The sequence below is a fragment of the Rattus rattus genome, chromosome 5 (genome assembly GCF_011064425.1).
Source record: "Rattus rattus isolate New Zealand chromosome 5, Rrattus_CSIRO_v1, whole genome shotgun sequence".
Lineage (NCBI taxonomy): Eukaryota > Metazoa > Chordata > Mammalia > Rodentia > Muridae > Rattus > Rattus rattus.
Window position 1 is genome coordinate 106,516,399 of NC_046158.1, and position 27,150 is coordinate 106,543,548.

General features: G+C 46.2%; 1 protein-coding gene across 4 annotated transcripts in view; it reads right to left on the minus strand.

Moving 5' to 3' along the window:
• Positions 1-4,192: 4,192 nt before the first annotated feature.
• Positions 4,193-27,150, minus strand: part of Nphp1 (nephrocystin 1) — a 55,799-nt gene continuing 32,841 nt past the window's right edge. For all 4 annotated transcript variants that reach the window (XM_032904175.1, XM_032904174.1, XM_032904173.1 and 1 more), the window contains exons 14-22: positions 23,694-23,768; positions 22,109-22,219; positions 20,577-20,659; positions 18,787-18,863; positions 17,000-17,099; positions 11,281-11,393; positions 9,067-9,140; positions 6,326-6,370; positions 4,193-4,654 (exon numbers count right to left, since the gene is read on the minus strand). In XM_032904175.1, coding sequence (XP_032760066.1) covers positions 4,382-4,654; positions 6,326-6,370; positions 9,067-9,140; positions 11,281-11,393; positions 17,000-17,099; positions 18,787-18,863; positions 20,577-20,659; positions 22,109-22,219; positions 23,694-23,768 — 951 coding nt within the window. In that variant the 3' untranslated portion in view covers positions 4,193-4,381. The remainder of the gene's footprint in view (positions 4,655-6,325; positions 6,371-9,066; positions 9,141-11,280; positions 11,394-16,999; positions 17,100-18,786; positions 18,864-20,576; positions 20,660-22,108; positions 22,220-23,693; positions 23,769-27,150) is intronic.

Here is a 27,150-nt window from a genome sequence, read left to right on the forward strand (position 1 = left end):
AGTTGAGCTATGGCCACAGCCCAAACAGAATTTAAATGTCACGAAAAATGAGACACCACTGTAGGACCTCATAGCCATCACACCCTAGCTTTGAGGTTATTTCCTGTGGTTCCTGACCACATGTGCGTGCTCTAAGTTAGGACAGAGGTGGCACTCAGCTTGGTAGTATAGTAGTTGTCCCAGCAACATTCTGAATAAACAACGGGACACACGGTAACACCCCTCAGATGTGCAGGCACCTAAGGAAGTGCAGTTCTGTCCCCACCTCTCTGAATTGAGGAAATAGAATACATTGCACTGGGCCAACAGCCAGGTCTGATCATTGTCCCTGCCAGAGAACTCCTCTGCCTTGGGAACACTTTACACAAGAGGAAGTGTGGGGACCCTGCGACAGATATCCTACCACACTGCAGACTGACAAAACCCCCCCTTGAGGATGACATCTCTGCTCCTTTCTTCCTTTGTAGGGATAATGCTTTTCCGAGATGCTCCTGGGAGGCCAGGCAAGGCTGCCCTGGTCATGGGAATGCTCATCTGGAGACTCCATAGGAGTTCACAAGACCACAGAGCCAACACCACAGAATCACTGAAGCCGGAGACTTCCTGCTCTTTGGCATCATCTGAAGCACCCAAGGATAAGGACCTCCAGCAGATCTGACGATAGAACATTCGAGCAGTGGCAAAAGAGGCTGAGGAAACAGTTCACTGGGTAAAGGACTGGCTGGGAAAGTGTAAGGACCTGGGTTCAGATCCTCAGGACCCATATAAAGCCGGCTGTACTATGCATCTGTAGAGTTGGGAGGCAGAAGCACTCTGAGTTGGGAGGCAGAAGCAGGAGAATTCCAGAAAGATCCAGGCCAGTTAGCCTTGTATAACAAAGCAGAGAACAAAGACCCTCCCCAAATAATGTGGTCTAGGACTGCACCCAAGGTTGCCTGAGAGAGAGAGAGAGAGAGAGAGAGAGAGAGAGAGAGAGAGAGAGAGAGAGAGAGAGGGAGGGAGGGAGGGAGGAGAGAGAGGGAGGGAGGAGGAGAGAGAGAGAGAGAGAGAGAGAGAGAGAGAGAGAGAGAGAGAGAGAGAGGACACACACATGCACGCACAAATTCTAAAAGGCAGTAATAAAGAGGTTAGGTGTTTGAGCCTGGGGAAGATCAGCCTTATGATTTATTTTCTGATTCTGATTTAGGGAGTCTCCTCATCTTCCCGGTGGGACCCTGTGGAGAAGGCTTCCTTTTCACACTCCTCTCCCTTGCAGGTCTAACTCAGCCTGCTGTTGAGCCTCACTTCTTGACACACACACCCCAGGACTATTTCCAGGATGCTTTTGGCTCCTTGACAACCCTTTCCTGTTTTGGAAGCTAAAAAGTGACATTTAAAAAGCCAGAGAGGTTCTGCTGAAAAAACAAGATTCCCCTGATTGAAAGGAAGGAGAAGTTTCTCACAGGCAGGGCTAGGCTGGACCCTCTAGTCATGGCTGGCTCTCTGTGTCCCTCCCTTTTTGGCCCAGCATCACTTAAATTGTTTGTGGCTGTCTTTGTACTTTCTCCATGTGTCAAAAACTAGGAAACTGTCCACAGCCATCAACTCCTGACACACAATACGAACAGGGAAGATAGCCTGAGAGTTCTGGAAATGGCTTTTTCTCCTGGCCCCACCTCCACTAAAAGGGTCTCGCCAGCATTTATTTATATCACAAATGTGGCACCAGCCACAAATAAGCCAACTAATATATAATAGCATCAAAGAATGTGTCATGAAAAAGCAAAAACAAACAATCCCCCTCCCCAGGCCACAGGTGTGTGTGCACACACAGACATAGAAACACACATAGACATAGACACACACACACACGCAGACACAGACATAGACACACAGACACACACACATACATAGACACACAAACACACACAAACATAGACACACATACACAGAGACACACAGACACACAAACACACACAGACCACACACAGACACACAGACTCACAAACACAGACATAGACACAGACATACACACACACACAGACATAGACACACACACACACATAGACACACAAACACACACAGACATAGAAACACACACAGACATAGACACATAGACACACAGACACACAAACACACACACACACACACACACACACACACACACACACATACACACAGACACAGACACACACACACACACACACACACACACACAGACACACAAACACACACATAGAAATACACACAGACATAGACACATAGACACACAGACACACACACATACACACAGACACACACACAGACACACACACATATACACATACACACACAAACACACACACAGACACACATACACATATACGCACACAGACACACAAACACACACAGACACACAGACACACAGACTCACAAACACAGACATAGACACAGACATACACGCACACACAGACATAGACACACAGACATACATACACAGACATAGACACACACACACAGACATACACACACATAGACACACAGACACACACACGTACACACACACATACACACACAGAGACATAGACACACAGACACATAAACACAGAGATAGAGACACAGAGACACACACACCAGACACACACACACATACACACACACACACACACACACACACACACAGATTCTACAGAGGATTCTGCAGAGAAATCTGACTTGGCAGTAGGTAGCAGTGGTGTGTCTTACGTTCCTTTAAAAACAGGCCTCCGGGAGACTAAGTGGAGACGACCCTAAGGCTGGGTAGAGACCCCTGGAATCCCTATGCACTTTGACCAGGCAGGGTTTCCAGGAACAACAGTGGAGAGACCCTCAGAAGGAAAAGAGCTGCCTTAGAACGATGGTCAGAAAAGGCGTCTTCTTTTCAGCTCCCTAGCAGTCACTGACGACAGACAGGCACAGGGAATGTTGTGTCAAGGCCAAGTTCCCACTTGTCTGTCATATTTTGGGCCAGGAATCCCGCCAGACCATGTTCATTTCTGAGCTCAAGGCCCATTGTGGTTTGGATAGAATTTAAGTATGTCTCCCTAGATTTTACAGGTTGGAGGCTTGGTCCCACTGTGGCAATGTCAAAAAGGATTGGGACCTTTAAGAGCTTGGGCCTAGTGGAATCAGAACAGCTCAGAAGTGTCATAATAGAGTAAATTTCTAATACTAAAGGTCTCAACACATTGTTAAAATGTATTGTGGACTCAAACAGTTTAGGTCAGCCTCTTCTTCCTTGATCCAGACTTTTCCTTAAATACCTTTAAGAAATGTTATCAGCACACTTATTTTTCCTTTTAAAGAACGCGCTTCACGGGGCAGCAGGATGACGGTAACAAGTCCTGTCTGTCTGCCATGAGGACACGGAGCCTCTGAGGCAGTACACACGTGTAGCTGGAGTTAGCTGCTTGGTGGGTTCTTCTTCCCACCCTGCTCCACCCTTTCAGCCCCGACACTAGGTAGGAGAGAGAGAAGGATGGAGGGGAAGGGGGTGGGTTATCATTAGACTACTTCCTGAGGGATTAGGGGTGTCAAGTTCCTTGGGACAAGTTTGATCTTGCTGTTACGTTAGCTAATTTCTTCTTGCTGGTCCTTCTTTGCACAAACTCCTTAACAAACACCAACCAGTAACCAACCACCAGCACCAACACCCTTGAGACATTCGGCAGCATTTGTGAGGATATCTGAAATGAACTAAGATCTTGGTGTTCTATGAAAAGCCATGTCAGCTCCACTCTTCAGTGTGGGAAAAAATTCATTTTGACAGAGGACTTTTTATATTGACTTTAAAAGACAAGGATTCTGCATTTGTTCTAACCAAGGGTAAAGCAAACATCAGACTGGATTAAATGACTAACAACACAATTTCTCCGATGAGCCTATAAATACCACTAACAGTATTCAGCAGCTCATATATTCTGCATATTAGACTGTCTCTGCAATGCTAGGGCTGGAGCCAGGGCCTGGCATGAACTAGATAAGCGCTCTACCACTGCACCCCATCCTTGACATTAAATTTGTATTAGTCTTATGACTTGCAGAGATCTTTTCCCAGTTAGGGGATTGTATTTTCACTTTCTTGGATAACCACAAATTCAACCTTTGCTAAAAACTGCTCTTATAGACATCTACACCTTCAGGTTGACACTTGAATAATTGGTGTTTTGAAGAAAAAATTTTAGATATAACAATATTCCTTATAAAATTTATTTTATTGTTTTACATGCATCAAATTATTAGATAGTTCTTTGAAAATATTATTTGCACACAAAAGAATATGACCTAAGTTCTAACCAGTCTGTTTCTTTTGGTTCTGTTGTTTGAGCCAAGTCATCCTGGGGAGCTCACTGGGTCCAGTGGGAATCGGGAGCCATGGCCGTCATTAGCCTGAGTTCTTTCTTATTTCACCCAAGAAGTCATAGGTCTGCTCCGAAAGGTCAAATGGTTTGTGAACTCCATCTGGTGACAGAAGAGCCTTCAGGGAACCCTCGTTCTCTCGGCTTTGCTTGAGGAAGTCAGCGATGGCTTTCCACCTAGCAGCCTCTGTCTCTTCCTCGGCCCACCTAAAGGGGGGCAGCAATGTGGAATGCAGAAGAGGGAGCACGCAGTCATGGTAGACCAGGAGGAACTCGGCCTTTAGGAGCTCTTTGTCTCTCTGGAAAACGTCACCACAAAGGAACTATCAATAGCCTGGCATCATTGCTCTCAAAGTACAGTGTGAGCTGTCCACTGGAAGCCACTGAGGAGCAGGACAGAGGGGCTGACAGGGATGGCATGTGCTCAGAGCCGGCATGAGTGAGAGTCACAGTAGAGTTTAGCAGCTCTCCCTAAGAACTCTGCAGAGGCTCTAGAGCAGGGGTCTCCTAAACTCCACTTCACTGTGTTTAGTGAAGGAGACCAAGGTATCTACTGTAGTGACATCACACACACACACACACACCTCAATGTGAGGTGACTGTGTAGACTTGGCTGGATTATTATCTGTCAAGAGATAACTGCCTCAATGTCAGAAAGAACGGGCTGGGCAAGGGTAGTAGACTCTGAGTTCGAGGTCAATTAGGTCTACTTAACAAGATCCTGGTCAGCCAGGGTTGCATATTAAGAAGTATGACAAGCACTCTGGGATCTAGAGAAAGGGGGCCCAAGCAGAGGAGACTACTGGTGAGGGGTGAAGGCTCACCAGCCTGAGGACATCAGACCCTCCCCAGATAATGGGAGGATCCACTTAGCCTGCAGCCAACAGGCTTGGGGTGGGATCCCAGAGGCACTGTAGTTGAGCGCAGAGGGCTCCAAACAGTCCGCTGTGCACATGGAGTGCGCCCAAGCATACCATATATATGGGGCAGCTTCTAGGAGCCTGAGGCTCTGCACCTCACCCAGTTGTTCTAGAAAGGTCTGGAACCTACAGACTGGGTAAAGTCTGGTGTTATTGGTCATGTGGGAGCTCAGGCTGTAATTCTTGCTCCTGCTCTGAAGTTTAAGTGTTTTCTTTTCTTTTTTCTTTTTTTCTGCTACATTTCTTGTAAACAATTAACACTTTAAGGTGTATCCAACCTCTTGAAATTGGAATTGTATTGTTCTAAGTGCAGTCCCTATTTTATGTTGGGCCACACCCACAACTATCCTAGGGCACATGTGGCACATGGCCTGGGGGACACCTGCTAGGTCGTGAAGTAGCATACATGAACCCCATGTGGCCTCTGCCTCCTTTTGAAAATAAATGTTTATAGAAACAGAGCTTTGGGCTCTCGAGTGCCATCTCTGCTGCCTTTTCTTTGACAGTCGCTCACTGTGGGAGAGACAATGTGCCTTACAATGCCTGTCTGAGGTCACTCCCTGGTCCTATACAGAAAATGACTGTCCAGTCCTGGATTCTGGCAATGATGTCCTATCTTACTGGTCAAAGCCAGGCTTGCTGAGTTAGCCCAGGAGCCTGCAGCAGTGAAAACCAGTGTAAACCAGTGTAAACCAGACCAGGTACCCATTCAGCGCATCCACCATTCAGGCCAGCTCCTCTGTCTCTTCTCTTTACTTGATAGGTGTGGGAGAGCTCAAGGGGTTTAAAAAAACAAAGGACGTGTGCTAGTGAGCTGCACGACTAGTTAAGAGACTTCCTCCGTAGTGAAACTCAGGGATGTACAATGCCTGGCTTGTTCAGGGGCCTTTTACATTAAGAAGCAAGCATGCTGCTTTCTTAGATTTTGTCTACGAGCACAATGACACAGTTTGGCTGAGAAGGGGTGACATCTAGGGCTGCTCACTGAAACAGAGGCCTTGTTAGAACACATGGGAAATCAGTGTTGAGGTCAGTGTGAAACCCAGTTACCTTCTCCGATCGCTTTAGTGTGCTTTCTTTCTCAGCCCAGGAACTCTACGGAAGAGAAGAGAAACACTATCAGTCAGAGCAGTCATAAGTCCTGGCAGCACCTTCTGCAGCTTCACCCGTAGTTAAAGCGATGGGCAGGTCAGGATTGCTGCACAGCATCGAACGCTAAAGAGGAGACACTGTCAATGGCATCTACTGCCAGCAACCCAGACAGCCTGGCAGGGAGGACAAAGAATGGGCTAACCCCCCCCCGCCCCGTGCCAAACACACACAGTGCCCAGATACTCAGATAGTCATGAGCTTCCAAGGTGAGACTGCAACAGAAATAGGAAATCCTGCCAAGTCCCCAACACCAGTGACTCTGCTTGCCACACCAGTGACACAGATGGGACAGACAAGCCCATTTGCATGTAAACATTTCCACAGGCTTCCTAAAAGCTTCTTTAAACAGAGAAGCTAGAGATCGAGGGATCCCACACAGGGATGAACTGAAGACCTTGGCAACGTGATTCCTGGCAGTTTCAGGTCCCTCTGGCTGGGTGAATTCCCCAGTCTCCAGGCTGACTGTCCAGGACTGGCTTTGTGTGGATTGGAAGATAACTACCTGACTGGTATCTGACTCTACAGGTGTCCTGAAGACACCAACCCTTTCTGGGTAGAGCAGCCCATAGGTCCTAGGGTCACAGTGTGCTGAGATACCCCCTGGGGAAAGGATGTGGATAGACTGACCGTGAAGTGTTAGTGTGGCCAGGTTGTTTCTGCCTCTTGGGGCTGTGACATCCCAGCCCATAACTTGCACCTACTGCCTCTAGGTTGAGAGAACCCTTCAGAGCCACAGCATTTTATGACAGTCAGGTGTCATCAATATTAAAACACCAACTATAAAGTGAAATTAGCTGAGTAATACACGAGCTCATACACTTCATAACATAAATCTTAAGAGACAACATGGCTCAGTGTGAGCATTGCTTAGTAACTTAGACTCACTGTAAACTGCCCCCTGTCCGTCAGCGTGAAGACTCCACCTGAGCTTTTAGTCCACAGAAAGCAATTGGGAGTTTCACACAGAGGGACTTGGGGATAGAAAACGTGTGTGGGCCACTACCACCTCACCAAGACCCACCCCTTTCCTTCTGGAACAAACAGATGCCTATCTTTCCCACTCCCTTCCAGTTAAGCAGACACATGTGTTCTGGCCAATGAAATGTGAGCAGAAATGAACAGGCTCTTAAGGCAGATGGAGAGCCCAAGGTCAATCCCCTACCCTTTCCTGCAAGGACAAAGGACAACAGAGAGAGCTATTCATTCCAAATGATTCTAGGAGAGAACAGGGCCTGCCTTCAACAGCCTTCACCCTTGGGTAGCTATGGGATGGAGTCACGCTGGAAGGGAACCAGGAGTGAGAAACAACCCTCTTTTTGAAGACACCCCACCCGAGGCTGCTTCTCAGACCTGCCTGTGCCGCCTCCTGCTTTCTTGACCTCTGACTTGGAAAGTGCAGATGACCCTATCCCTCTTCCAGCCCCATCGTCTCCATCTGCCATCATCTTCAGTTGGCTGCTCCTGAGGTGTTTCTCGGGCTCCAGGATGAAAATGTGTTTGTTCTGCTATTTCAGGCCTCTCTGACATACAGCAGGCAAATACTTTTCAACTAGAAAAGCCCACTGTTCTAAAGGCTGTGCCATGAGATGAGATTCTAGCTGAACCATGAATTCCCTTTCGGAGTCCTGCTATGATCTCCAAGAAAGCTGTCCAAGAACACTGGCACTTAACTTACTTCATGCATAAAACACAATAAAATTGTCCTCAAGTTTCCTTCTGGGTCTGCTTTAAATTTCATTTACCTATAAGACAAGAAACCTGTACAAGGGTGTGCCTCCCTGTCGTATGACAGTATGATTACTCTTAAGAAAAGTTCAGCTGACATGGCCACAGTCCTGGACATGTGCTTCTGTACTGCCAGAAGAATCGTCCTCCAGGGAAACTTCCTGGTCATAGTCACTCCCCACCTCCCTTGCTCTCCATGTGCAGCCTCTGATTTTGGCTACCTTTGGCCCCTCTACACATATCATGCCAAATTGGATCTGATCTGCCTCACAAGGTTTCTGCCAATCCTCCCCTACCTGTGACAGCATCCCTGTCAGCAGTTAGGCCCTGGCCTCACCTTTTGTTAGCTCCCCCTCACCTAAGGCTCTTTAATGAGACAGTTCTCATGCCATTTGCTGCCTGCATTACACCTTTAAGATCCCCAGAACAAACTTGGCAATGGTGCCTCCATGTTATCTACATATGAACCTGGCACGGTCACGAGGCTTCTCTCTTTGTTGACTCCAGTGGTTCAGGTTCACATTAAAATAGTGATTTTTGGAAATTTAAATTCAGCTGAAGATCAGAGATTTCAAACCAGTCACTTTAATATCCAGTTGCTATTTCAGACAGCACAGTATGCTGAATTAAACTGAAGATGGTAGGTACGCCCCAACGCTCCTGAAAGCTTGGCTGACTTATTCAGTGGACCATTCTGAATTTTCTACCCTCTTGGACATCTTACATGGAGGAATCTAACAGGCAAGAAAGTACAATGCTCAACTCACAGTCCCCTGCCACTGCATCGGGGAAGGTAGACTCTGGGGAGTAACAGTCACTGTGCTTGGAAGGATGAGGCCAGGCTGGCTAGACAATGAGCAGGAACTGGGAGACGCTGGTTGCAGTGGGTTTACATGATGGTACATGCTACCTACCCTGAGAGCATCCATCACATCGGGCTGCTCCAGGAGCAGAGGGAAGGTGGCCAGCACGGGGTGACTAATTAAATCTGAAACACACAAAAGGAAGAATTCAAACTTCATTCCTATTTTACTGTATTTGATCGCAGTGTTATCTCTTCAGGTTAAAATTATTTTGCCAATTATTTTCTTTTTTTTTTTTTTTTTTTTTTTTTTTTTTTTTCGGTGTGGGGGTCCGAACCACCGGCTTTGCGTTTTCCTTGCAAGCGCCCTATTTCCTGGCTATATCCCCAACCCCTGCCAATTATTTTCTGGTAACACTTTTTATGCACTTTGGCCTCCAGGAGAGTTCAGAGGCGTGAATCTGTCCCTTTTAGTATCTCTGTGTCTCTACCTCTTATCCTGGGAAGTTCTGAAATGAGGTTTCCAATGAGGGTGGCCATACTGGGTCTTCTGTACAAGAGAGTGCGAAAGAATTGAAGGGCAGTTTGAATTCCCGTTACCAAGTCCTTCTACAAAGACACCTAAATCCATTCAAAAGCATGAGCAGCACTCTTGGCCTGACTCCTCTCTAAGGCTCTTCCTCTAAACACCACCATACTGCAATGCACTACTTTTGGAAAAGGCACATTCAAACAGTAGCATTTATTTCTGAAATGCCAAGTGCAACATGTTCCACCATACTGTCCCTCAGTAGAGAACCATCTAGACAGCCTCCTTGCCTCTAGGAACAGCTGGTAAGCCTGCACTTGAGCCCTGGTGCTGGTGACAGTTCCTAGTTGTTAAAGTCAAGGGCAACTGATGGTAAAAGCCTAAGTCTCACTACCCACATTACGAATATTTCTTCAGGTGTTTCTGTGCAGCTTTAGACTTTGCTGTCTTATATTACTGGGGCGAAACTCTGGATGTAGAATCTGTTCTAGCCAGGAACATGATTGTCCACAGTGTGAGGCTTCACCACGCTGTCCTGCTCCTGTGCCCCATCCATGCCTGCTGCCCTCCATGTCAATCTCGCCAGCACAGATACACTTTCTTGCCTTGGGTCTCCAGGCACACCACTTACTCTAATCAGAAAGGAGTCTCTCACACATCTCCCCACAGGCCGATTCTCTTGTTCAGGTTTCATCTTTGATATGACCTGCTCACAGAAAGAAGCCTTTCTTCTGGCTACGGAATAGTTCAGGTCTTCTTGGTGAATGTCCGTCCCCTCATTATCTTTATGATCGTTTATTTTAAAAGGCCAGAGGGCTTCTTCATGTCATTGGGTTTTGAAGCTTGATTGCTCTGTCAGGTTGGGTCCCATTCACCACACGATGGCACAACATTTATACCCAGCACCCAGCAGGCAGTGGGCACTTACTGATTTCTAGGGTTCAGGTGATACACAACAGAATTAAGATGTTTTACTTTAGAGCCAAGCTCTTATAGCATATGCTCTCCTCTTGGAAAGTTTTCTCATGTATGACACCTTGTGTATTTAAATTATTTTTAATATTTTACTTGGAAAAAAACTTGTGAATTCAAAACAAATGACAAGGACTGGAGAGAAAGCTGAGTGGTTAAAGCACATACTATACAAATATGAGGACTGAAGTTTGGATTCCCCAGAAACCCACACAAATACCAGTTGGGTATAGCAGCCTATATATGTTCCAGTACAGAACGTGGATCCTAGAGCTAGCTAGTCAAACTGTATGGGAGAGCTCTGGTTCAACTGAGAGGCCCTCCCTCAGTGAATAAGGTAGAGAGTAAGGAATGAAGGTGTTCATCACTAAGCTTGGACCTCCACATATATGTGCATTTGTGTGCACATGAACTCATACATATGCATAAAAATTAATTTAAAGAGAAATTCTAAGAATAAAAAAAGTGCACAGAAACTCAGGCACTATTTGTAACTGGGCCATGGGCACACTTTATTATATTAGAGACAACTGTTTGGGTGATGGTTTCTTCTTGAAAAGGTGACATACAGGGTTACAGGTAAAAACATTTAATTCCAAGGCTAGAAGGGAAACTGTTTGCACATGGATGGAAAAGGTGAGGCTGAGTGTGTGGGGCTGAGCTGAACATGAGTAAGCTCACAAAGCTGCTCCTAAGTGATGTGTCCACCCTGTGCTATTTAGTGGTTTTACTCCATGTGTCACATCTGCATGCAGGAGATACAGCCTGCACAGAACACACCTTCAAGGTTGGCAGCATCAACACACAAGAAATACCCATACTTACCAGCACTTTGCAGGCTTGTCCTGTCTCTCAGGAGCACATCTCCAAGAATTTGTCGGTAAAATATCAGCAAGTGAGCGGAGCACATACTCCCCACCAAGGTTTCTGGCAGCAGACTAACGGGAAGAAAGGCAGGCATTAAACGGACCCTTCCAATCCATCCTACTGGGCTTTTTCTTCTGTGTATTACTTCAATGAACAAGTTTTACCTTATTTTTGAAAAAAAAAAAGATTTTACAGTTTAAAAGAAAACTTACATCACAACTTGGTCACTTTAAACCAGAGATAACTAGTCTCCCTTAAACCAGAGATAACTAGTCTCCTCAGCTCTACATTTTTGTGTCTCAGCCCTGTGTTACAAGCTTGTGCTTTCGCGCTAGTGCACACACCCATACTAAGTGTCAAATAAAGGAAAGTCATTAATGCCCTGTTCTGGAAAGTGACTAGTGAGCTACAAGCTTGAACAAAAGCATGTGGCTGCCAAGCCTGGTGTGGTGGAAGAGGAGGAAATGCCAGTTCAGACTGTTCATGGGCTGGGTGGGACACAGGAGGTGTGGCAGACCTGAATTGAATCCTGACTTTGCTACTTCCTGGCAGCCAGACTAGGGATTAATTAATCACTCTTGGTGTGCTTTTGTTTCCTTATTTGTAGGATGCCAAGCCTAGCACCGGAATTTCAGGTTACTGAAAGGATTAAAATGAAGCAGCTGTAGCATTTAATACCTATCTAGTATATAGCAAGGGCTCAAAAAAAGAATTTAATATTGAAGCTAAGATGGTATCAGTTTAAAATAGATTAATATAACTTTGGGTGGAATATGTAATCTCTGTGGTAAACGCATATGCACACAAGTGTGAACAAGCAAATATTCATGATTTATAGACTATACACAAACGGAAACAGAAAAGAAATCAAGTGTCAGTGGCAAAACAAAACAAAAGAAATAGGAAAAAAGTATGGAGTAAAATGAAAAAAAAAAAGCTACAAGACAGAGAAAAATGATGTGCCAAAATGATGGCACGTCCATGGGTAACTACATTAAATGTAAATGGATCAAAACTCCCCAATCAAAATATATAGATTGGAAGAAAGAATTTAAAAAGATAAATCCAACTATATAGGAGTCTTGCTTTAGACTCAGGACAAACATATTTCAAAGGTTACAAAGGTTGTTTCAATTTTTATAATTAATCCCTAATTTTAATATCTAGTCAATTTTAGAAGGGAAAATGATTACACAGGTAAAGTTCAGGCTTCCAGTTGACTGGAATAAGAGATGAATGAGGGCATTAGGCTGGTGTGCAGGAGCAAAGGAGTTCACAGGTAAGTAGCTTCACAGAATGTAGATGAACATCCCTGATCGCTCCTTATCCCTGCATTTCTAGGCTGTCTTACCAGTCATATGCACTATTTGGCTCACTGAGCACATAAAAATCCTGATTTTGTATAAGTTCAAAGTAGATTTCATGATTACTGTTGAGGAGCACTTATGGTGCCCTAGTGCCACCATGCCATATAAGGCCATGCTGAGACTAAGGGTAGTCTACGTCTGGCTGTGGCCTTTGTGGGCAGCGCTCCGAGGTATGCCAAGTACTGCCTCATGCTGAAGACCTGTCACTGATTTTACCAGGGGAAGGGGTGGACCCTTCCTCCCTTCTATCTGCCCCCTCTTTTTCTTACAGATCTGCCTGCTCCATCTGCTGGAAGGCGTGGGTGCTCCTTCAGGGTGGACACTCCTTTCCTTCCACCTCTCTCCTGTATGAGGCAATGGTGTTTCACTTTGTGTCTTAGAAACTGTCTAAGCTTTTCCAAGCCTAAGATGACCAGACAGTTCTCAGCTACTAAAGTCTGAGCTGAAGAAGTGGAAAAAATGCTTTACTCCAATCTCACCTGAGGATCAGTGAGCCAGGAACAGAAGAGTGAAATGAATGGGTCCCAGCAGTAACAGTCTTATTGTATTTTTAACAAGAGTAAGTAAAAGGGAGAAAGGGGTGGAAATGTGTCACACACACAAAGGAAAATAACTCTGTAGGAATGTATACAGACCATTGTTCTAGGCAAATGTTTCCTTTCATTCAGAACTCAAAGGGCCTGAACTTGGAACTATCTCTCCTCAGGACCTCAGAAATGTGCCTTTGGTCAAACTGAGTCAAATTAAATCCCTTTGGAAAATGGCTCTAGGTATGTGTGGGAGGTGCATGCCTTTAACATCAGCACTCAGGAGGCAGAGGCAGGTGGATCTCTGTGAGTTCAAGGCCAGCCTGGTTTTCATTAGTAAGTTCCAGGGGCAACCAGAGATACATTAGAGAAACCCTGTCTCAGAAAGAAAAGGAAAAGAGAAAAGGAAAGAAAATGGGGAAAGTGTTGGTGGAGTTGAACAGAGAGCTACTGTCACATAATGCAACAGGTTCAACACAAACTGAGGCTGTGCGCCTAGCGGGCGAGGCCCTTACTTGTGCAAAGAAACTGGTGTAAGACATGGGTCTGCACTCCACACTTTCACGTCTTCTGATGATACCTAGTGCATATACACAACATGCTGAATGGATGAGGCACCACAAGCAAGCTGGGTCTCAGGTGAAATAGGCACATGAAAATTCAAACTGGGCTTCTCACCAGTGACCAGGCCTCCCCTATTGTGTGCTCTCTACAGAGCATCTCTCACCACCTAGCATGAGAGATCCATACTTAAACACAGGTGAAGGTGACACAGGGGCAAGTGCAGCTAGAAGTGGAATATACCTGTAAGAGGGAGGAGAATTATGTTGGGTGTTGTTCTCCTTTTCCGCCCACAAGGGTAGCTTGTCAGGGATGTGAGGATGCTGAACAGGTCAGCTCTGCCTGTCTTCACTTCCCTGGAGTAGAAGCTCAGAGAACTCTGTGTAAAGCTCACATGCTGGTGCCCAGTCTCTCACCCACAGCAAAGGTCTCATAGTTCATAATCCTTTGGCCCCAGAAAGTCTGTGGCCTGGTTTCTGTGAGAGTAAGCCTGCTCTTGGATCAAACCAACACAGTGATCAAAGCAGAATGGTCATTTCAAGATACAGCTTAAGTCTGGCTCTGTGGTGCTCTGAATTATGCTTGACCCAGGGAGTGGCACTATTAGAAGGTGTGGCCTTGTTAGAGGAAGTGTGTCACTGTGGGAGTGGGCTTTGAGACCCTTTTTCTAGCTGCCTGGAAGATCGTCTTCTCCTGTTTGCCTTCAGAAGATGTAGAACTCTCAGCTTCTCTAGCACCACGTCTGCCTGCACACTGCTATGCTTCCTGATATAATAGACTGAATCTCAGAACCAGTAAGCCAGTCCCAATTAAATGTTTGCCTTTATAAGAGCTGCCTTGGTCACGATGTCTCTTTGCAGTGACAGAAACCCTAACTAAGAGAAAAGAACACACAGCAGACAGGCAGAAGAGGTTGGGTCAGTGGGAGTGAAGTCCCTGAGAAGCACAAGAGGACACAGCAGGAAGATCTCTACTTGGAAACACTCTATTTCTGTGCCCACTGTGAGCTACATTTAACACACACCTCACTGGTCCCTAAAGGGGGACAGGAACTAAGGACTTTTTGCCCATGATCCTACAACACAGGGCAGTGTTCACAGTTTCAGACAGATGGCCAGCTTGATCTTGAGGCAGTGGAGTATCTGAGAAGCAGTGTTTGAGCCAAGAAAGCAGCATTAAGAGCTGTCCCTGACAGCCGCTTAGGATCCCTGCAGGCCTGGTCACAGCTGAGCAGCAGGGCAGCACAGCAACAGGAGGATGAGGGCAGGACTGGGCTCCCTTACAAAGGCTGCTACTGTGACGCTCCTGTTCTCTACACCATGAGACGGACAAGTTTTCAAGGGAAGACTGGCCAACAGGGAGAAGGTAGATTAGAGGCTTTATGACCTAGGGCCAAAAAAAAAAAAAAAAAAAAAAAAAAAAAAAAGCCAAGAGTAAACAGTGTCCATGAACACATTATTAATGGCTGCTGACAGACTGAACTGTAAAGTATACCTCACACTCCAGCACAACCTGGACTGAGAACAGCCATGCTCTGAGGGGCAGGCCAAGCCTTCTTTCACTTCCCTGCGTCATTGAAATTGTAAATTATATTATTCACTTGTGTAGGCAGGGGCAGAAGAAAACGTTCAGGAGTTGGTTCTCTTCTTCCACCACATGGACCCTGGGTATCAAGCTCAGACGGTTAGGCTTGGCGGCAAGCACCGTTATCTGCTGAGCCATCTCACTGGCAACTCTTCCCAGTGACTTGTGAGCCAGGTCCTGGCAGGGCGCACCTCTTCAGCAGGCTCTGCCTTGTACACTTTCCTCGATTTCCCTGATTCCCTATGTGCCCCATGGTTTATCCCCAACCCTTCAAGGCCTATTTAAAGACAATGTCTGACTTTACCAGACATGCTCATTTGAACAAATCTTGGAATCACATTTTCATTTATCTATGCATAAAACAATTATGCTGACACATACAGAGAGCAGCATTGGGTTTCTGTGTGTGTCTCACACAAATATGGGCTAAGTGTTTTATATGATTCCTCTTATTAAGCCCTATTCCAGCTTTACAGGACTCATACTGTTAAAGTTTGAGATCCTGAAAGAGGGGCTTCAGTGACTACAGGGCACTGAGTGAGGCACTGGCAGATCTGAGATGTCACTCATGGAGAGTCAATTTTCCCGAGCAAATCCAACATCTCCTCAAATTTAGACTGGTCCATCCCTCTCTCCCAAGTGCTGTCAAGAATGTAGAGTAACTGACACTTTCCTGCTTTGCTAGTTACACGGTAAATGGTGCAGTCATACGGACAACACTCCGGCAGCTTCTTATCAAGCTAAAACAATGCATTCCCGGGTATTTTTACCCATAAGAATACAGATATGTGCACCGTGTGCAAATATTTGGAGAAGCTTTATTACTGTCTGATCAGATCTAGAAACATCAGGCAACGAATGGATAAGCCAACAATGGCCTATCCATCAAGTGTAACACCATTTAGAACAAAAAGGACCCATTTACTATGAGGGTCTGGAAAACGTAGAAGTGTTGAGGAAAAAGACATATGATTGGCTGCTTGAGGCTGGGGCTGGAGTGCTCATTGCAAAGGGACAGGAGAGAACCTTTTGTTTTTTAAAGAGAGGGAAAGAATGAGGTGTTCTCCATCTTGCCTGCAGGAACTGTTACATCCATCATCATGAACATTTGTCAAGACTCAGAGTTGCTTGATAAAAAGGGAATTTTACTACGTGAATCAGAGCTTCCTAAACCTGACAGAGAAAAGAAGGCCTCTGAGCATAGGGCTATACTGGTAAGCCTCACCTATTCAAGAGCCTCTAAATTATCTAACGTGACATGTTACTTAAAAATACAGGTGTGTGTGTGTGTGTGTGTGTGTGTGTGTGTGTGTGTGTGTGTGTGTGTGTCACATGGAGGCCAGAAGAGGGTATTGGATCTCCTGGAGATGACTTATGGAAGGCTGCAAGCTGCCTGACATGTGCTGGAATCCAGCCCTGGTCCTCTGGAAGAGCAGCCAGTGTTGTTAACCCGAGTCACGCCTCCAGGCTTTATACCCACCATTTGAGCTCGCTGCAGAGGAAGCCAGTCTAAGCTTTATTACTACTGGATTTTTGGAAGAGTACTCAAAGAGGCAAGAACAACTGACAGAAGTCAAGCAAGCATCCCCTTTCTTCTTATTATCCACCCTCTCCCAAAAGGTCAGGCCGGCTACTCACCTGAGCATGGCCCTTGACCTCCTGTTCAGAGACCGAAGTTTCACCAGAAGTTGAGGCTGCCTCCGCACGCTTATCATCTGACGGAAAACACTGCCCTGTGCTACAAAAACACCAGGAATATGGAGTCACAGTTTAAGTGCTTGGGACGGTGTTTATTCAAACGCACATTCAATGAAAATCTACAGCCAGTGGAGCTGGGCTGCATGAAAGGCAGTGGTCGCCCGCCCAGCTTCTGTGAGTCTGCTTTGACATGAATGTGAATGAGTCTCCAGATACACCTCACAGGCCACTGTGACAGATGCTCTGTGGCATAAAGGGAGCGGATAAAACATGTCTGGCTCCAGATGGACACAGATCCTTAGACTCCAAAGCCCTGCCTGTTCTCCAGAGAGGACTCCCACCGGCACTGTGGGGCACTGGCTCTGGTGAGGATCTGGAGCACCGAGCTCTGACCTGGATAGTGGAGGGGTCTGTTGGCTCACTCTCTGGGGAAGGACTGTATATCTTACTGCCCATGTCCCTGCTTCTCCAGGACACTGCTGGGTGGATGGTATTAAGGGCACTCAGGTTTTTATTGGCTCGGGGGGGAGGGCAACTTGGCATACATTAAAAAACTCCATCCTTTGAATTAGCTTATTCTACTCATTCTGTGCCTGTCAAGTATTATGCTGGCAGTTCTATGCCAACTTGCCACAAGCTGGAGTCATCTGAGAGAGAGGAACCTCAGTTGAGAAAATACTTCCACAAGATCATGTTGCAGACAAGGCTGTATGGCATTTCCTTAATTAGTGATTGATGAGGAAGGGCCCAGCCCATTGTGGGCGGTGCCACTGCTGGGTTTTAAAAGAAAGCAGGTTGAGCAAGCCATGAGGAACCAGCCAGTAGGCAACACTCCCCCATGGCTCCTACCCTGTCTGAGTTCCTGCCCTGACTTCCTTCCATGATGGAAGACCATGTGGAAATGTACACCAAATAAACCCTTCCCTCCCCAAGTTGTTCCTGTTCCTGTTCCTGTTTCATTATAGCAAAGAAGCCCTGACCAAGCCAGGCTCAGTGCAGTGTCCCTTAGTGGTTTACTGTTCAGTCTGATGGCACATGAAGGCCTTTTGATTCCAAGGAGAAGTGTATTTTGTTAGGATGCAGCTTGCTCTCCGCTGCTCTACGGCTCACCTCACTTACTGATAGGAGGGTAACATGGTTCTAGATGTCACTCAGAGGCCCAGGGGGGCTGCAGAGATGGCCCACTGGGTGCTCTTGCAGAGGACCCACGTTCAGCTCCCAGCACCCACATGGTAGCTCACAACCATCTGTAACTCCAGTACCAGGGGATCTGGCAGCCTCTTCTGACATCCATAGGCACCAAGCATGCATGTAGTGCTGAGAGATTCATGCATACAAACACATACATAAAAAACACAATAAGTCTCTAAAAAATACCTATATATTAAAGGCTGACCACCAGCTGAATACTATGGAGGTGGTGGAACCATTTGGGGGTGGGGCCTTCAGGGACACATCCAAGCCACAGGACTGTGCCTGTGAAGGAGATACAGAAACCCTTGCCCTCCTGCACTGCTCTGCAGCCATGGGGGATGAAGGGCTACTCTACCACATGCTTCGCCATGATGTTTTTTGCTAACAGAGACCCAAAACAATAGGGCCAACTGACCATAGCAGAACCCTGTGGAAATGTAGACCCAAATAAACCCTCCCTCACGTAGCTTGCTTATGGCAGGGTCATGGGGATAAGAAGCCAGATGACAGAGGGTCACACATAAGGGCTGTACCTCTTCTGGACACTGAAGGGTCTACTTCAACACCTTTTTCATAAGGAGTGCCGCCATTCAGGAAGAGTTCGTATGTTCTAGGAAAGAACAGGATATGTGATGAGTCCTTGTCATGGACTTGTGAACTAGACTCTGCCAGGAATGCTTCTTAGCATGAAGTTATTCATGGGTATTTTACTAAACTCATGGGTAAATGAGAATCAAGTGCTGACTTTTCCATGAGGTAGCAACTCAACAGACAGACTCTCTCCTAAGCACAAACTGCAGGAAACTATGGTGACCACATGGAGAGAAGGAAAGTTCTGACATTACTAAAATGATTTGACTTTAAAGATTTGTTCCGATAAGTAATAACCTTTATTTTTCAAATGTATTAGCCATTATTTGCAATGATGTCAGTACTCAGCTGTACCCTTCCTCCCTTGCTAGAATGTGCTGTACCCTGAGTTGCTGCCCCTGTAGCCCATGTGCTTCTCTTCCATGGAAGTGTGACTTAAATGCAGAGAGCAGCTAAAAGGCTCCTTGATTCCCCATTGCACTCCTAGAGAGGATCCCCTGGACCCAACCACACACTCCCTTCACACAACACACACTGGAGCAATTACAAACAGCTGTGACTGCTCTTCTGCAAAGGTGGACATCATATATCCTCTATAAGCACACTATACTGAGTTACAGTGCAATATGCTACCATTTATATTATACTGGGTATAAAATAATTTTTTAAAAAAATTATAAGAAATCAGGGTTTTCACAATGACACAGTAATGACAAGTGTCCTCTAGTCAGACAGCTGGGGGCTAGGACTCTTATCTCTGCCCAGTGGTGAGGAGGCCATGAGGGGGTGTTGCCTAAAGTGGCCCTCACATGAGACTTTGAGATAAGAAGTAATCTCAAGATTAAAGATGGAGGGGCCTGAGACCTGGAGATGCTAAGGACCTGAACTATCACCCAGGAGGAGCTGGGCCCAGAGCTCTGGATCGGAGGACTTCTCACCCGGAATCTCAGTTCCAATCTGCCCCTCTCTCTGCCTCTCTATCCCTCCTGGGAGTTTATGCTTATGTCCTAGACTTAGGTCTTTATTTTCCCTATTTAAAATGGAGATTATCGGGGCTGGAGAGATGGCTCAGCGGTTAAGAGCACTGACTGCTCTTCCAGAGGTCCTGAGTTCAATTCCCAGCAACCACATGGTGGCTCACAACCATCTGTAATGGGATGCTCTCTTCTGAAGTGTCTGAAGAGAACTACAGTGTACTAACATATAAATAAAATAAATAAATCTTTAAAAAAATAAAAAAAAGCTAAAATGGAGACCATCTATTTTCTTGTTAGTTTTTGAGATGGGAGGCAGTCTCCTCACTGGTGTGTGGAGCAGGTACTGGACCAGATTGCGTCTGCTCTTGCAGCCTCAGTTTGTCTACAGTTGTTGCCACTGCCATTTCAGTGGTCTCCCTGCTGTGGAAGGCAGAGCCCCAGACTCACTGTTTGCTCTCTGAAGCCCCCAGGCTCTTTCTTCAGCACAGTGAAGTGCGTGGAATCCATGGGAACTCTGGACTGAATGCTCTCAGCACACAGCCCAGGCAAACATCTTTTAAAACACAGATTCTCTGGGTCATTTCTTTCTCACTAGGGTGAGCATGTGAACTGTTTGCCCGTGTTCCCTCAAACACTAAGATCAATATGAGAAACCCTCTTCCCAAAACTTGTTGAACTATTAACAGAAGACATCTGAAAATCCCTAGGGATTTTCTACAAGTCATTCACTTGTAAGGAATAGTGAGCTCACTTACTTTGCTGGAATAGGAACTCCACTGGCATCGAAAAGCTTAAGAAACACCCAGCCACAGCTTAACTCTCCTCTCTCACCAGTCGACTGTGAAATAAAATGAACACATGGAACAGTGCTTAAACTAGCCACTTACAAGCGCACACCAAGTCCTCACACTCACTCTAAGTACCCAGCTGCCCTCAAAGAAAATAAGATGCCACATGCCAGGGGTTTTACTTGTAGGTCAGCTGTTAAGTGTGGTACTTCAAACGACAGTTCTGCTTTAGCACAGTTGCTTTGGAAGGTCCCTTAAATCCCATCCTGAGGCAGCTGTTGCCACTGGGTCTTCAGTGCTATACAACGTGAAGCTTTGTTTTACAGGAGAATGGAATAGCGGAATCAATAACTCAAGGATCGCTTTCCTCAGCCCCCTTGCCATTTGCCAGGGGTCAGTGGGGCCCACCTGGTCTCCTCCTGCCTACCCATCCATCTTGAAGATGTACAGGACCATGCAGTAAATTAATGGGATCTTCCTGTGATAGCGCTCTGTGTAGCTACAAGGCCAAGGTTATACGCTATGCAGGTGAAGCTGGGATCAGAGTACGGACATGTGGAGTCTCTGGTGAACATGCACACCAGTGGATTTGGTGTTTCTCTGACAAACATTAAAGCACACTTCTGATGTTCCCTTGTCACTCTCTCAAGTCTCTGAGCAAGATCTGTGACCTATAAAGTTAAGTGGCCTTGGTTCCACGAGGACAGGGCTAGAATGCCCTCAGGACTTTTTAATTACCTCTGGGAAGGGCCAGCCTTTATGAGATTTTGTTCTTTGAAAGCAACTGGAGTTCAATGATGCTATAAAAGCCAATAAAACCCTTCTGCCTTAAATAACACTTAACACTGCCACACACAAATGACAACCAGGGTGGAAAGACGGCTTAGTGAGTCTAGGTGCTTACTGCCAGACCTGACAGCCTGAGTTTGATGCTTGGGACCACAGGGTGAAAGGAAAGAGCTAGCTCCACGATTGTTCTCTGACCTCCATACTGTGGCCCCATAAATAACATATAATACTCTTTTCTGTAAATGAGAGTCAGCACCACTCTGGTTCCTTCACAGTTCAATTTCTGATACAGAGAAATCCTTCCTTGGGGGTCAAGTGTGAGTCTCCCCGAAAGCCACGTGTGTCTGCACCTGGTCTCCAGCTGGTGTACTGTTTGGGATTTTGGTTGCAGAACCTTTAGGGGTGGACCCTGCTGGAGGAAGTGGGTCCCTGGGGGTGACCTTGAGGTTTCCAGTCCAGTCCCACTTGTTCACTGCCTGCCTCCCTTGTGACTGCTGCTGCAAAGAGACTAGGTCTCCCTTCCCCGACAGGGTGGACGGATCCCTGGAACTGTGAGTCAGAATAAACTCTTCCCCAGCTGCTTCTGTCAGGGCGGTTTACCAGAAAACACCCTCTAACACAGCCGCTATCACTGTGCTTGTAAATCAGATACAGTTCTAACGGTTCCCCTTTGATGCATCAGAGCAGTTTGGCTTTCAGTTTTGACATACATTGCGAATATAAGAAATTCCAAGTTCAAATAATATCCCGAGGTCTGGAGTTGAAGAATTGGACCTGATAAAACAGTCACCATCGAGCAAGCACGGCAAGATGCCAGTGACCTGGAAAGATAGGGAACCAAAGTTACTGACAGAAGCGAAGCGTGGGCTGGGCTTGAAGCCTCCCTCATCAGCAAAGGGCTAATGCTATCATAGAGGGAGAGAGGGAGAGCAGGGAGGGGTGCACAGAGAGGGCTCAGTGAGAAAGGGCTTGCAGCCAGGTCTGAGGACTTGAGTTTGAGCCCTGGGTGGACCCACAAAGTAGAAGAGAGAACTGACTTCTACAAGCCACCCTCTGCTCTCCATTTGCATGTTGTGTTTTAGCCTATGATATGCTAAAATAGACAAACGTAAAACAAACAAACAAGCAAACAAACACACGCTTTCTTGAAAGTAGATGGCCCAGATTCACATGTTAATGATTGGAAATAGAAACATTTAACTTTTCTGTTGACAGGGAAATGACCTTCAACTTTTTTTTTTTTTTTTTTTTTTTTGCTTAGAACAAGCCAAAAAGCAAAGTGCTATCAGTCAGTCCCCAGAGCTGTGACAAAACACATCCTGTATGCTATATTACACTATTTCTAAAGGACTAAAGACCATGCATGGTACATGTGGCCGGTCCAAGGCCAGTGTCCATGAATAGTGGATGTTGCCACCGTTCACGGATGTACATGCACATGTAAACCCCCACATAACTAGAGCATGCGACGTGCTCGGCTTCATTCAAGAAAAGCACTCATATTTATTCCTCCCAGCAGCTCACCCTCACCTCCTGGGAAAACAGGGAATCCTTGTAAGGCTGCATGGAGATGAGGGAGCAAACTGTGAAGGTCTGAGCCAAAGGACAAGCAGTGCTCCCTGGAGGCAGCGTGAGGAACAGAGGGCTTTGAGGAAATGTGCCACAGAGCAGTTTGGACACAAGTCACATCAAGAGTTGGCTGTGCCCTCTCCCTGACCTGTCTTGTGCTAAGACCTGACTCAGTAGGAAGAAGGGAACTGAAGGGCTTCTAGGGTGCAGTGGAAGAAAGGAGTCAGCTGTGGGAGGAAGGTAAACGCTGAAGCCAGGAGTCCTTGAAGGTAGGAAAAAGCAAACCACAAACAATAGTGTAAAAAGAACACTTAGACTCCCTAGTCTGTGTGACACTGACTCAGGGGCTCTAACCTCACCGCAGCCTCAACGGGATCTGGGTGTAACACACCAGTCCCGGAGGCGATGCCTTTGATTTCTCTCCGAGGGAAATACCTGAGTGTCATTAGCACAGTTGGAAGACTTCATTTTGAAAACACCCCCAATCCTAATCTCCCTTCCTGCTTTCTGCTCTCTGAAGGGACATTTCCTGAAGTTGAAATCCACCGGGAGGCTGAGGTCACAGCTTCAGTGAGTCAGACCTGAGGGACCCTGGCCAGGATCGGGAAAGGATGATAAAGACTTCCATTTGGCCCTGTGCACTGCATGTCCCATGCATTACTCGCTGGAGCCTTGGATGCACCTTACACTTCACAGTTGAAGGATCTCCCTCAGCAGAGGACTTACCTGAGGAGAAAAGGTCCATGTTTTTGGCTTTTTAGGCTGCCACACGGCTCGGACTGTATGAATATTACTCAGGACCTGGAAGGAGAGTTTTTTCATTTGAAACTACTGCACCTCTGAATCCCAGCCACCAATAATAGCTGCCTCCCCCCGCCCCCATGTGTGTGTGTGTGTGTGTGTGTGTGTGTGTGTGTGTGTGTAGGACAAAGAAAATGGAAAAGCAAAAGACTAGAAGGAAGGGAAAACAAAGCAGGCATCGAGGGTCCAGTGTAGAGCATGTGTTTAGCACATGTAAGGCCCTGAGCTCCATCTCCACCCACAAGAGATAATCAGTAAGAATGTAGCATGCAGATGAAAGTCCCAGGCTCTTTTCCAGCATTCCTGCTTCCTTGGACACTTCAGGCTTTGGTGAACTTCTCAGAGAACTGGGTTGCATGGGGACATTGTCTCTATAAGCAACATGTCCTTGCTTGGTTCTGACAGCAGGGCTTCTTGTTTATGACAGTCTTAGATTTATTGTAGGAGAAGTCAAGTAAACAGCATGGAGACACGCATTCCTACTAGATACACCTATAACAGGAAATCTGCTACAATCCAATTTCATGAGTTAATGTCTATGATTTTTGTTTATGTTCTGTTATTTTGATGCGTTCAAACTAGAACAGGGTGAGCTGTATACATGCAATCTCAGAAGCAAGAGGACAAATACCAGGCTAGCCTGGGCAACACTTAAAGAGTCTAGGCCAAGGGCTGGAGAGATGACTCAGTGGTTAACAACACTGACTGCTCTTCCAGAGGTCCTGAGCTATAATGGGTTCTGAGGCCCTCTTCTGACATGCAGATGTACATGCAGACAGAGCACCCATATATAGTAAAGAAAAAAAGAAAGAAAGAAAGAAAGAAAGAAAGAAAGAAAGAAAAAAGAAAGGAAGGAAGGAAGAAAAAGTTCCAGGCCAGCCTTGGATACATAACTAGGACAATGTCTCAGATAGATAGATAGATTAGATAGATAGATAGATAGATAGATAGATAGATAGATAGATAGATAGATAGATAGATAGATAGAAAGAAAGAAAGAAAGAAAGAAAGAAAGAAAGAAAGAAAGAAAGAAAGAAAGAAAGATAGAGGGCTGGGGAGATGGCTCAGGGGTTAAGAGCACTGACCGCTCTTCCAGAGGTCCTGAGTTCAATTCCCAGCAACCACATGGTGGCTCACAACCATCTGTAATGGGATCTGATGCCCTCTTCTGGTGTGTGTGAACACAATGACAGTGTACTCATATAAATAAAATAAAAATAAATCTTAAAAAAAGAAAGAAAGAAAGAAAGAAAGAAAGAAAGAAAGAAAGAAAGAAAGAAAGACAGACAAAAATAAAATAAAGCTGTCGGGATCCCAGTTCTTATGAGATGTGCGTCTGGGAGTGTGTGGCTGGGTGACTGTCTCTGAAACAACAAACTAAACTAACTAAAGGGCAGTTTATCTCCTTTCAGTCACCGGTGTCACTTACTGGCAGTGGTTCTGTACAGAGAACATGGAAATGAGGATCAATGAGAGGATGTGCTCACCCATGTCATATGGAAGCCTTAAGACCTCCTGCCTGGTGCACACTCTGCCCTCACCATCTAGCCCACCACATTTGGCCTCTGAAGCTCCCCGCTGTGTAACCAACATCCCTCCTGTTTCCCTAGCCCACCCACATAGCATTCCTTTGCTCTAAGTGCTGTCCTGGTAACTCCCTTAATCCCCACATCAGCCTGAGGACAGTGTGAGCAGGGTCAAGTAAGTCATTTGGTCAAGGTCTTGTGCCAACAAATGGTAGAGCTGGTTAATCTTAAGTGAGCTGGCTTCATATTCTGTTCACTGGACAATGACAGTCAGCTGACCTTGACTACCATACAGTCTCAAGCCCCTGACCCTGCAGGGGCCTACTTATACTCCCTTAACCACGCCGCCTCCTCCGGTGCCTTTCACTGTTTTTAGAACAGTGATCCAACATAAACCGTGCTGACAGCCTGCAGCTTACGCTGTCCTGGCTGAACTTCCCAGTTCCCCTCAGTGTCTGCCTTTTGCTCCCTCCACCCAGTCACACTGGGATCCTAGTTCCAAAGTTTTTTCCCCTAAAGGACTTTTGTCTGTTCTGTCCTTTCGTCTGGCCTAGTCTCCTTGCCTACTGAATTCTTTACTAAGGTACACATTTAGGGCAAGACACCCCCCCACCCCCACCTATGTTTACCCAACATCTCATACTTTGTTGAGTACAAAACTCTTCTAATTTCTCCTGCGGCCCATGGATTACTGAGAAGTCTGCTGCTCACCAAGTACTGTGGTCTCTCTATTGTTGTTATGGCATCGGTCACTGTGTGCCTCACTGCTGTGACAAATGACTGACAGCAGGAACTCCAGGAAGGCAGGGTTCATCCTGCTCACTGATCTGGAGGCAGATGGTCACACTATGGTCTCAGCTGGGGTCAGGGGCAGAGAGCGCCCAATGCTGCTGCTCAGTTTGTTCTCCCCTCTTCCACTCGGTGGTGACTTCCGTCTGTGGGATGTGCCACACCCATTCTGTGTGGCTCTTCTCTCTCCAGTTAAGCTTCTCTGGAAACGTTCTCAAATGCATAACCAGAGATGTCTCCTAGGTCATTCCAAGTCTGGTCAGGAGACAATGAAGATGAACCTGTCCATCACTGTCTGTTTTAATTCCATGTGTTCAAGGACCATGTATTACATGAGCTTTAGTTCTCTGAAACTCATTTAGGCTTGTGTTCTGCCCCAAGACTGTCCACCTGTCTTGGTGCACACTCCACATACAGTTAAAAGCATGTGTACTTTACTGGTTTTAAAATTTTCTTTATTACATTTATTTATCTGTGTGAGGGGGTATGTGGTAGGGCACGCTCTTGCCACAGGATGCGTGTGGACATCAGGGATAGCTTGTGGGATTTGATTCTCTCCTTCCGCCATGCAGGCTCCAGGGATGGCGCTCAGCCTCCGTCTGCTGAGCCGCCTCACAGACCCATCCTGTTTTGAGGTGAAGTGCATCATTTGGTCTGGTTTGTGTTACTCATTCTTTTAGATTCTTATTTTAAAGTTAGTTCTATGTTACTGAGACAGATGTTAAAGTTTCCAAACATACTTAGAGCTTTGCTCATTCCTTCTCCTGGTCTATATAGGCTTAATTTTATGCAGTTTGAGGTTCCAGTGGCTGTGCATACACCTGGGACTGTTGTCTCCTGGGGATCCATTTCCTCACTGTCACTGTGGAGCATCTACTCCGTGGACTGATGTCAATGGCGTGTCTTCTCCATCTCCGATTTCGGACCTACCTGCAGTATTTCATTTGAGGGTGGGCTTCTTGAACACAGCACTGAGTTCTGTCTCTCTTTCTGTGGTTTATTTTTGCATTTCCCAGATAATCTGTCATGTGGTCAAGAACAAGGCTCCTAAGCATATTTCTTTTTTC